Source organism: Schistocerca americana, chromosome 1, assembly GCF_021461395.2.
Source record: "Schistocerca americana isolate TAMUIC-IGC-003095 chromosome 1, iqSchAmer2.1, whole genome shotgun sequence".
Classification (NCBI taxonomy): domain Eukaryota; kingdom Metazoa; phylum Arthropoda; class Insecta; order Orthoptera; family Acrididae; genus Schistocerca; species Schistocerca americana.
The window spans coordinates 207999023-208011666 of record NC_060119.1 but is presented as its reverse complement, the minus strand read 5'-3'; the positions used below and the strand labels follow the sequence as shown (position 1 = coordinate 208011666).

The following is a 12644-nucleotide window of genomic DNA, read 5'->3' as shown; positions in this document are numbered from 1 at the left end:
GATGTATTCCACCTAAGCAGTTGTACCTGTTAACACCTCATCTAAGTCATCTCTATTTGCTTCAGTCCTAGTACCTGATCTAGATGTGACATTGTCTGGTCTCATATACTCATTTGAACCACAAAGAAAAGCTTTCAGTTTCTGGCTGCTGCTACATGTAGAAAAACAGTGTATTGCCTTGATTCTGCTGCCTAAGGAATTTGCAACTATGATGTTCTCAAGATACTGTTGGATAGGTACTTCACTCTATAGAGCCACAGACTTTGTTCCTCCAAGCTCTCCAGCCTTCTTCCGGTAGGTAATAGTATCTTACGAGTAGCACAACTGTCCACAACCAGGCATATTGCATCATTGTGTTTTAAGAAAACAGTTAGTGGGCTGTTGATTGGGTTGACTACTTTGCCTACTGCTGCACGCTTGGTGAGAAGAATAGAGTAGGGTTTGACCAAAAAGGCTCATGGGGGTTTATCTTAAGTTTGGGTTCTTAATTTGTTAGTATAGAATAATTTTCATGAAAGTTATCATGGAACTGTAGGTGCAGCTCCTGTAATTCAGTTTTTCCTGGCTTCTTAATCTTACCTTGTTTTCTCGGTACACCATCATACACCCTATCTCCTACTTTCAAGGCTCATCAGGTACCATATATTAGCCCATAGAGAGTACCTACTAATTGGCTATTTCAAAATTTTAGTATTATTTGGGTGACTGTGACGTTTTGGTTGCTCTAGCACTGCACCTCTATGTGTATATGCTGATATACATTTAATTTTTTGAATTTTGTTCCAGGAAGCCAGAAACACTCCTAAAAAGGAGCTGATTAATATTTCTGGCTGTATCTTTTTCTTGCAGGGATTAAATGCAATGAACATTTGATTCCAGATATTGTTTTTATTGTAAACATAAAATAGTGCAATGTAACAGATTCATTCAGAGCATGAGGCAGTCCATAAATTTGTACTCCAGTTTTCTTGTGAAATTATCAGTATGTATTGCCATCTTCAGATCCGTAAAACCAGGCATTGGTAGTTACACCATACAATGCTTAAACCCTTCCATCACATTAGGACTGTACTTAGCATATTGTATAATCCTGTTGTGACAGAATAGTTTAAGCATTGTATGTTGTAACTACCACACCCTGTATCTGAAGATGGCAGTATGCATTGCCAAAATTAGCAATCTAGTAATTGTGTTAAAATGGTGATCTTGGTAAATAAATTGGTTTTCATAAGAAGACTACAATGCTAAAATATTTCTGTTGAGCCATTCAAATTAATGACTCATTCATTGGACTGGCTTTGTTCAGGTTTTTCTGCCTATGTTTTAAGCCAGTTAATGACTGCATTCAGGCATTCATTACTGGCTACACAATGCCATCATACATTTCAGACTTTTTGTGTTTCAAATAATGTACACATTTGTAACTTCTGGTTCAGTGTCCTTTAATGTGGTAATTAATTAGCTCATACATGTATTCACTAACTGACCTTTCAGTTCCCTTCATGTTAGCTGTAAATTGATGTTTGTCATTATTTAAGTATTATTGCCATTGAGTGTACAATTCACTCCACACAGTTTATATGCTCTCAATTGTTCTACAAAAGTCAGTGAGGCCTCTTTCGATATTTTGTGTTAAGGCCTAATTAATTTCTTTCATTTCCAGTTACTGAGCATGCTTTTTACTTCTAAGTGGTGTCATTTCATTGAAGTTTGCATCTCCATTAAATCTCTTTCAATTCAGGTTCTAAGTGCTCCTTTAATCTTGTTCCTTTCTTTTCAGTTGTAAGAAATTGGGCTTGCCTTTCTATGTGTGTGTAGTAGTAGTGGGGGGGGGGGGGGGGGGGGGGGGGAGAGAAGACAGCAATTCAAATCCCCATCTGCCTATCCAGCAACCAGATAAGTCCCATTATGGCATTTGTGAAATACTTAAAGACTGTACCTTCTACATAACCTTTACTATTGTTAAAAGGTTAACAGAAATCTTGGTTTACCCAACTTACAGGAGATACATGTAGGATGGTTTTTTTTTCTTTAAAAGGAAACAGCCAATTTTCTTCCTCAACATTCCTAAATCTGAGCTTGTACTCACTAATGATGTAATTTCCATTGAGACATTAAACCCTAATCCTTCTTCTCTCTTTTTGCCTCTTTCTTCATCCTGTAGCAACACTATATTTTACATCATCAAGGATCACCATACCCAAAAGAATTCTGATGATAACTTATTTGGTTAAAGGTAACACAGTGGAGTGTGTTTGGGGGAAGGGGGGGGGGCTGATTTTGTGTACTGCAGCATCTGTAAATATTCTACTATTCTCTACAGCACTACCTGCAACTGATTATGTGGTAAACACACTACAGGTTATTGGCATCAAGAAGCTTAATGTCATGCTGTAGATTTGGTGACATAGTTATTATGAAGATTGTTTTGGAAGGCATCAGAATACTCACATCTACCTTACTGATGGAATGTAAGTTCATTTGGTTTTGACTTCTTCCCACATGTAAAGTAATCTTCATGTTGCATATCTTCTCTTTTTTAGGATATACTCTGTCACTACTATCAACATTAAGTATTTCAATAATGGAATTTATAATCTGCCATAAAATGGGAAGCAAGTCCACAGACTGTAATGTGCTTGTTCCTTGTACAACCTTGCCATCACTTTCTTTATAAACTTATACATTTACATCCATACTCTGCTAACCACCCTGAGGTGCATGGCAGGGGGTATGCCCCATTGTACCAGTTATTAGGCTTTCTTCCTGTTCCATTCATGTATGGAGTGTGAGAAGAATGATTGTTTGAATGCCTCTGTGTAGGCAGTAATTATTCTAATCTTATCCTCATGATCCGTATGTTATCAATACATAAGGGGGTTGTAGTCTATCCCTAGAGTAATCATTTAAAGCCGATTCTTGAAACTTTGTTAACAGACATTCTCAGGATAGTTTACACCTGTCTTCAAGAGTCTGCCAGTTCAGTTCCTTCAGTATCTCTGTGACACTCTCCTACATATTAAACAAATCTTTGTCCATTCATGCTGCCCTTCTCTGTATACGTTCAATATCCCTTGTTAATGCTATCTAATAAGCGTGAGTGATTTGTAAGCAATCTCTTTTGTAGACTGAATGCACTTCCCCAGTATCCTACCAATAAATTGAACTCTACCAACTGCTTTACCAACAGCCTAACCTATTTGATCATTCCATTTCATATTCCTACAAAGTGTTACACCCAGGTATTTGTATGAGTTTGCCATTTGAATATAGTCATAGGATAATACATTTTTTCATTTCGTGAAGTGCAAAAATCTAACATTTCTGAACATTTAGAGCAATATGCCAATCTTTGCACTGTGTAGAAATGTTATCAAGATCTGACTTAATATTTATGCTTCTCCTCTCAGATCGTACATCGTTACAGATAACTGCATCATCTGCAAAAAGCCTGATTTTACTATTAGTATTGTCTGCTAGGTCATTAATATACAACATGAACAGCAAAGGTCCCAACACGCTTCCCTGGGGCACACCTGAAGTTACTTCTACATCTGACAGTGACTCGCCATCCAAGATAACATGCTGTGTCCTCCCTACCAAAAAATCCTGAATCCAGTCACAAATTTCACTTGATACCCCATATGATCGTACTTTTGACAATAAGTGTAGGTGCAGTACTGAGCCAATGCTTTTCAGAAATCAAGGAATGCTGCATCTACCTGGCTGCGTTGATCCAAAGCTTTCAGTATATCATGTGAGAAATGGGTGAGATGGGTTTCACATGGTTGACGTTTTCGAAATTCATGCAAGTTGGCACTGATGCATCATTCTGTTCAAGAAGACTGATAATGTTTGAGCTCAGAATATGTTCTAAGATTTTACAACAAATCAATGTCAAAGGTAGTTAGAAGAAGGGCTAACTCAGCCGCAAACTCAGTATAGAATTTGACAGGGATTCCATCGGGGCCGGGAGTTTGTTCAGTTTTAATGACTTCAGCTGTTTCTCAACCCCACTGACACTAATATTTATTTCAGTAATGAAGATCAAATTGGGGCAAGTCTCCTGGGTTTTCCTTTGTAAAGGAACATTTGAAAATAGAGTAAAGTGTTTCAGCTTTTGCTTTGCTACTCTCAATTCCAGTTCCTGTCTCATTTGCTATGGACTGGACATTAACTTCGATGCCACCAACAGCCTTTACATACAACCAGAATAATTTCTTTGATTTTGTGAAATGTTATTTGACAATTTTCTGCTACGGTAGTCACTGAAAGTATCACACATTGCTCTCTTGATAGCCAAACTTGTTTCATTCAGCATTTCTGTATCTATAACCCTGCGCTTTGTCTTACACTTATTATTCAGTAATCTCTGTTTCTTTAGAAGTTTCTTTACAGTGACTCTATACCATAGAGGTCCCCTCCCATTATGAGCTGTTCTACTAGGTACATATCTATCCACTGAGTGGTCAACTATTCTCTTAGACTCGAGCCAGAGTTCCTCTACATGCTCCTGAACTGTGCTGAAAGTTTCAAGTTCCTCATTGAGATATGACACTACTGATTTTTCATCTAGGTTATTGAACATACATATCTTTCTGCATATTTTAGATGTCCTTTGCACTTTGGTAATCATTGTTGCCATAACTTCATCATGGTCACTAATACCAGTTTCAATGTGGACATCCTCAAAGACATCAGGTCTATTTGTTGCCATTATATATATGTTTTTAAGAAATTCAAATAGATTAACTTCCAGGCTTTCAAAAAACTATGACCTAGAGAGCACCATATTAAAAGAGTATATGTTCAGAATATCATTAAAAGGTGTGGCCTAAAAATTCACGGTTCAACATTTCTCAATAAATTTACTTCAAGGTATTCAACATGAATTATTTTGGTTCAAAATATTTGACATGAGCTACTTGAATGCCCTCTCTTTATCAATTTGATAACTGTAATGACACTGTGATATTTGTTTTAACATTTTTTCAAGAAAACTTCAACAAATGTTTATTGATTATGAATGAAAACACTCACAGCACTGTGTAATGGTCCACAATATTTATTATTTATTTTACAAACTTTTTTTCCAGTTACACCATCATCAGATTTAAAGATAAATATGTGTGGTGGTGAAATTTTTGTCAGATCAAAGATTCTAAACTAGTGCATCTACAGAGTATCTCAGTTTCCAAACGTGAATGACAATTGTTGATATTTGCTTTAGGACTAAAATTAGAGGATTATTTAACTTAGATAAAATGTATGACACATTAACTGATTAACTATATAACAAATTACAACAGTGTACATCTACATACTGTGCAAGCCACTGTACGGTGCGTGGCAGAGGGTACCATATACCACTACCAGTCATTCCTTTCCTGTTTCACTTATAAAGAGAATGAGGGGAAAAATGATTGTCTAAAAGCCTCCATATGAGCCCTAATTCCTTGTATATTATCTTCATGGTTCTTACACAAAATGTACATTGGTGGCAGTATAATCATTCTTTAGTCAGCCTCAAATGCCAGTTCTCTAAATTTCTTCAATAATACTTCACAAAACATTGTTGTCTTCCCTCCAGGTATTCCAATTTAAGTTCATGAAGCATCTTCGCAATACTTGCATACTGATTGAACCTTGAACCTACCAGTAACAAATCTAGCAGCATGCCTCTAAAATACTTTGATGTCTTCCTTCAATCTGAGCTTGTGAAGATCCCAAACACTTGAACAGTACTCACGAATGTATCACACTAGTGTTCTATACACCTTCTCCTTTATGAATGAACTACAATTTCCCAAAATTCTCCTAATAAAGCTAAGTCAACCATTTGACTTCCCTACTATCAACCTGATGTGCTCATTCCATTGCACATCACTTTGCAAAGTTACACCTAGATATTTAATCGATGTGACTGTGGCACACAGCATCCTACTAATGCTGCATTCAAATGTTGCAGGATTGTTTTTCCTATTCATCTGCATTTACTTACATTTTTCTACATTTAGAGCAAGCTGCCATTCATCATACCAACAAAAAAGTCTCTCTTCTTAGTCATCCTGTGTGCTCTTACAGTCACTCAATGGTGATACTTTCTTGTACACCACAGTGTCATCAGCAAAAATGAATTGCTCTCACCCCATGCATCAGATAATTTATGTATAAAGAGAATAAGAGTGGTCCCATCAAACTTTCCTGGGGCACTCCTGATGATACACTTGTCTGATGCATGCTCACCATCGAGACAATGTACTGTGTTCTATTGCTGAAAAAGTCTTCTGAAAAGAAAAGAAATGAACAATAAATTTTGGTGACATGCTCTAGGGGAGTGCCTGAACTAAATAGTAATCCTGTCTGTAACAGGTCCTTGTTACAGATATATAAGGTACACTAGTTAGATTAAGCATGTACAAGAAGCAGCAGTGATTATACAAAATAAAAATTTGTAACAGATCAGTTGAAATTATAGTAACTGAAATAATGGAAAAAAATGTGGCATGTGAGCAAGTATGGTAATTTACAACATGGCCTAAATTGGATTATGAGTAACATTTGACAAGTAAGTGACAAGTAAGGGAACTATGTTTGGTCATTCAGTACTAAGCTTGGGCAAATGGACATATGTTTATTAATATCCATTATTCAAAGTAGTTCATCTTCCTCCATTTATGGATTTTAAGTCTTCAAGTGGCACCTTGTAATTATAGCCCTCTTTAGGCAGGTGGTTTGAAAAAGTAGGGTCTCCTTTACTAAGTTTCCATCTTCTGTGGTGTTCTTTCAAGTGGGCGCCTGCTGCTCAGCCAGACTGGCCTATATAGGATTTGCCACAACTACAAGTGATTTGGTATATTCCACTCTTTTCCAAAGCTGAGGTGGTGTATGTACCATTGGGCAAAAAGCCCTATTGGACATATTTTGCCCAGTGGTAAAGACACCACTTCAGCATGGGAAAGGAGTGGAATACACAGAACCATTTGTAACAGTGGCAAATTCTACTTGAGTGAGTTGGGCCGGGCAATATGCACTTGCTTGAAAGAATACTAACAGGTTGGATAATTAGGAAAGGAGACTAATTTTGCAAACCCCCTGCTTAAAGAAGGCTATAGTTACAAGATGCAAACTGAAGTTTTACATCAAATCCATATAGGGAGCAAGATGAACTACATTGAAATGATGTAAATTAATAAACATATGTCCATTTGCGTAAGCTTTGTACTGAATGGCCAGACACAGTTCCTTTACTTGTTACTTCTAACTACAAGTGCTATTCATAATCCTATCCAGGCCATGTTTTAAATTACCCTTCTTACTCACATGAACAATTGTTTCTTTTATTTCAGTTACTATAATTTCAGTTGACCATTTACAAATTTTTATTTTGTGTAATCACAGCTGGTTTGCTTTCCTGCTTAATCTCACTAGTGTATCTTATCTCTTTGTAACAGGACCTACTAAACACAGTCCACTAGAACATGTCACCAAAATTTATTGTTCAATTTATTTTCTTCTCAAAACAATTGTTGTAATTTGTTATATAGTTCATAAGTTAGTCTGTCACATTTTTATCTAATCATATTTTCACTGAAATTATTCTGCCTATTTCAGTCCTAAATCAAACATCAGAAATTGTCAGCTTTAGAAACCAAGATATTCTGTAGAAGCACTATTTTTAAATTTTTGACCCTACACGAATTTCACTGCCACACACATTTATCTTTGAACTTGGCATTGACGTAAAAGCTGAAGATTTGTTTTTTAGTAAATAATAAGTGTTATAGAATATTACACAGAGCTGTGTGTGTTTTCATTCATAATACGTAAGATATTTTACCAATAGCCAATGAAAAAGTCAGTCAGTGCATTTGTTTGTGAGCATTACTGATTATTTTCTGATGCTGAGATGTATTGAATTTTTGCATAATTTATACGATTTCACATTTGGAAATATGAAGTAGTAATGATTATGTTCCAGGCAGGTGTGGGAGCAGGTACATGAGTGGGCTCTGCGTGGGCCTGCGTGGTGGCTGAGACTAGCATGGCTGTTGTCCGTGTCCATGCACCGTCTCATTGTTAATCGGGTTTCAACTAGACTGCACATCACTCTCAACCAGGTGTGCAGGTGCCACACATGTGATACAAAGGGTGCATTAAGTTAATCCACACCTGTGTTCATTTGAACAAAATATTTCATTCATTCTAGATACTGTTTTTCATCACTATGGAGAAGGCAATGTGTCCAAATCAGAGATGCGTCAGTTTGTATTTGTTGCTGTTTTATTCAGTGCTGTTGTATCTTCATCAATCTCTCAAGGTGAGTTGATGCTGTCTTATAGCTAATATGTGACAATTTTGAGAAATGTCCAGTCTAAATTTAGAACACATGACTATTTTCATAATTTGGACAATATTTTTGTCATGTACGAAGCGTGTTTTTTTAGTAAGTACCGTTTTGAAATTAAAAACAGATGTGCTAAGATATCTCAATAATTTTATTTTTACATGAAAGCCTGTACCTTAATCTACTTTTCTACATAATTTTTGTCAATATTGAGGCACTTGTCATAATGTTGTACCAGTTTTTGAATACCCTCCTCATAGAAGTCTGCTGCCTGACTTGTTAACCACTGCATCACCACTGTTTTGACTTCGTCATGAAGATGCTGACCGCCCAGGTGTTTCTTCAAGCCCAGGAATAGATGTTAGTCACTGGGTGCAAGATCAGGGATGTACAGAGGATGATCTAGAGTTTCCCATCGAAAAGATGTGATGAGATCTTTGGTCTGATTCGCCACATGCGGACGGGCATTGTCTTGCAGCAAAACGATGCCCTTGCCCAACTTGCCATGTCTTTTGTTCTGAATTGAAAACAGTGTCTTATAGTAAGCTGCTGCATTGATTGTCTCATTATGAGGCATAAATTCCACAAGCAATACTCCTTTTCTGTCCCAAAAAGCTGTGCACATGATTTTCCATGCAGAAATTGTTTGCTTAAACTTCACTTTTCTGGGTGAATCTGAAAGCCACCATTCCATGGACTGTTGCTTTGATTCTGGTGTTGTGTAGGCCACCCATGTTTCATCTTGAAGAAACACCTGGGCGGTCAGCCTCTTCAAGACGATCACGAAGTCACAACAGTAGTGATGCAGTGGTTAACAAGTCAGGCAGCAGACTTCTATGAGGAGGGTATTCAAAAACTGGTACAATGTTATGACAAGGGCCTCAATATTGATGGAAATTATGTAGAAAAGTAGATTAAGGTACAGGCTTTCATGTAAACATAATATTATTGAGATATCTTAGCACACCTTTTTTTAATTTCAAAATGGTACTTACTTAAAAAACATGCCTCGTAGTACTCACACTATTTCAAAATTGAAGACCATTTTCACAAAACTTGCTTTATGCAGTTCTTTTAAATTGCTTTGTTTTCTTAACACATGCTGTTCAGCTTCCTCTACAAACATATCCAGCCGGCTCTAGCAAAACTTGCTTTATTCCACCTTATAGAACAGAGAATACAGCCTGTTTTTGGAAAATTTTCTTCATGTTTATCTAGGGATAATTTCAAAGCTTGCTTTATGCTACTTAGTTTAATAAAGACATTAGAGGTATTGCTGGGTTTCCTCATAATTTGTTTAATGTGTGATAGGTGTCACAGCATGTAGTTATATGACTGTGTTATGGCCTTCCTGGAATAACTATTTCACTTGGCAGTAGATGGCAGTGTGTATTACTGTGCATGCCAACTAAGCTGAGAGTCAGCACAGTGGCTGATGGGAGCTCACATTAGCCACAATGGAAGTTCCCATTGACTACCGCACTGGTGTCTATTTAGTTCGTGTAAGCAGTATTAAGTTAAGTTTGTTGATGATAGCTGTTATATGATTTGGGTGCCAGTTTCCACCATTTTGTGTAAGTTGAGTGTAGAAGACTACACTTGTGTTAAATAGTGAATATGGAAGCTGGTGGTGAATATAATATTCCTGTGGTTGAAACACATGGTGGGCATAAAAGAAGAGAAACAGAGCAGTCAAACATCTCCAAACCAAAATCATCTTGATATTCAAAGCAAAATGCTGCACCTGACATTGGCTGTTGGCATTGTGAAAGGAGTGAGGCAAGCATCCGTGGAGAGAAAGACTGTCTTGCAGGCAAATTATCTTAAGCTGACTTATCATATTTCAATATTATATATTCTTCAATATTATATATTCTTCGGGAGACAAGAGCAAGTAAGATGCATTCCTTTTGTCAAACATTTTACATGGGCAGCTCAGCACCAGCTAGATATGTGTAGATCCCACTGAAGCTAAGGCTTCTAACTCAGTGTCAACAAGCATATAATAATACTTCAAAATGGATCCAAAGTAGCAGTTTGTGCTGCCACATTTCAAAAAATAACATGTGTATTGTGGGATCGCTTAGCTCGGATTGCTCAGCACTATCAAGAACTGCACAACAGGAATGAAAAGGTGGCTCAAGAACAACACAGGCCAACATAGTTATGATGCAAGAAGTGAAAGAGCACATTTTGACATGTAAGTGTAGAGAGTGTCATTAGAGCAGAGGGAAAATGAGTAGGTCATATTTGCCCCAACATTAAATGTAAATATGATATGGGAAAATTTTTATGAAGAACAAAGACAAGTGGGCAAAAAAGGCTGTTGTGTGTCAATATTTAAGACACTGTCTTTTATGAATTTTAATCTTCGCTTCAGTAACCCTCACAGTGACATCTGCTCAACATGCAAGGAGCTCCAACTGAAAATAAAGAACGCAAAAACTGAAGAATTCCAGGAAATGTGTAAAACTAACCTGGACGTGTGTAATGCTCATGCAAAGTAGTTCCACACATCATGAACAAATACTCTGAAGATGCTGTAAAAACTGTCTTTGACATGCAATGGAATGAACCTCTGCCAAACCTTTCTATTGGAGAAGTCTTTTCTACATGACATGTATGATTCTATAACCTGACTGTGGTGATACATGAACCAAAATGAGGTACTGAAGACGTTTTTCAGTACACATGATGTGAAGTAGAAACTGGAAGTGGTGCAAATGAAGTCACATCTGCACTACAGCATTTTCTGCTATATTTTTTGGAAGAGAGGACTAGAGATATTGGTAAGAGAGGATTGAAACTTGAACTTCTTTCAGACTCAAGCAACAGCCAGAACAAGAATTCTGTATGCTGGCTCATTTTATGGAATGTACTACAGTGTTCTCTGAACTTACCCTCTAGTTTTCTATTCATGGACATAGTTTTATGCCATGGGATCATGTATTCAGTAGAATTGAGAAGGAATATCAGAAGGAAGAAGAGATCATATCATCTTGTGAATACAGGAATATTCTAGTGAGGTTTGGAAAGGTGCTGATGTGGAGAAGACTGGTTTTCCTATGACTTCAAATGGATTTCTAAATAAATATTGGAATCCACCTTGCCTTTCTAACTGATGGATGTACGAGCAAAAACTAACAGATGAATCCCTGGTAAGATTCAATGTGCTGTTAAAACAAAGTATTTCTCTGGACCAGAAGTATGTTGTTATGTTTTGAAAAAGGATGTTCCTTCATTGAAAGCCATGAAACGTGCTGCTATTATTCCCAATATTAATCATATGGGTGTTTGCAAGTGGTGAGGAATATGAAGATTATGACAGCTCACATAGAATTCATGAGGATGAAGAGTCCCCTGAAGTTGTATAGAAGAGAAAGAAGAAATATTATTTTAAAAATTTTATGTAAAAAGCAGGCATTTAAAATTCTGGTGCTATAAATGCCTACAGATGTCCAGTATGCAGTTGCCCATAACACAGAATAAAATTACTAATACTTTGCCAAAAGAAAGCAGCACAAGATTCACTAATATCTCTCAATTTGAGCCCAGTTTATTTGGTTTTAAATTTATGTAAATTGCAATGCGCTATAGATCTTGATGGTGTTAGCAACATAATATGTAATTTTAACTTAAAAAAGTCTGTACCATTTGACAAAGAACATTGTTTCTTAAATACGTCCAATTGAACAGTAGTAGTAAAGTAAAACTTCAAAAAGCATTATCTTAAAACACCCTCCCACCTCACATTTACTTCCATATCTTGGGAATTTGTGGTCATTAGAGGTTAACAGAAGCATAAGTGGCAAAAAGCAATCAACATGATGGCCAATAATACCACTCTTGTTGCACACTTGTGGCCACTATTAGAAGTCTCGTAGATTTTGGGTTTTGAGGCAGTCATTGCTTACCAGAGTGGGGAAAGTGGAAGCCTCTCTTGAACTGATGGAATCCTGTGAATTGAAACTTCCTGGCAGATTAAAACTGTGTGCCGGACCGAGACTCAAACTCGGGGCCTTTGCCTTTCACGGGCAAGTGCTCTACCAACTGAGCTACCCAAGCACAACTCACGCCCCATCCTCACAGCTTTACTTCTGCCAGTACCTTGTCTCCTACCTTCCAAACTTTACAGAAGCTCTCCTGCGAATCTTGCAGAACTAGCACTCCCGAATGAAAGGATAGCGCGGAGACATGGCTTAGCCACAGCCTGGGGGATGTTCTTTGAATGAGATTTTCACTCTGCAGTGGCGTGTGCGCTGATATGAAACTTCCTGGCAGATTAAAACTGTGTGCC

General features: G+C 37.2%; 1 protein-coding gene across 1 annotated transcript in view; it reads left to right on the top strand.

Annotated features, from left to right (window-relative positions):
• Nucleotides 1–12644, top strand: part of LOC124595405 — a 70490-nt gene that overhangs the window by 40529 nt on the left and 17317 nt on the right. Inside the window, exons 4-5 of the mRNA XM_047134169.1 lie at nucleotides 7982–8120; nucleotides 8210–8320. Of these exons, the coding sequence (XP_046990125.1) occupies nucleotides 7982–8120; nucleotides 8210–8320 (250 nt within the window). The remainder of the gene's footprint in view (nucleotides 1–7981; nucleotides 8121–8209; nucleotides 8321–12644) is intronic.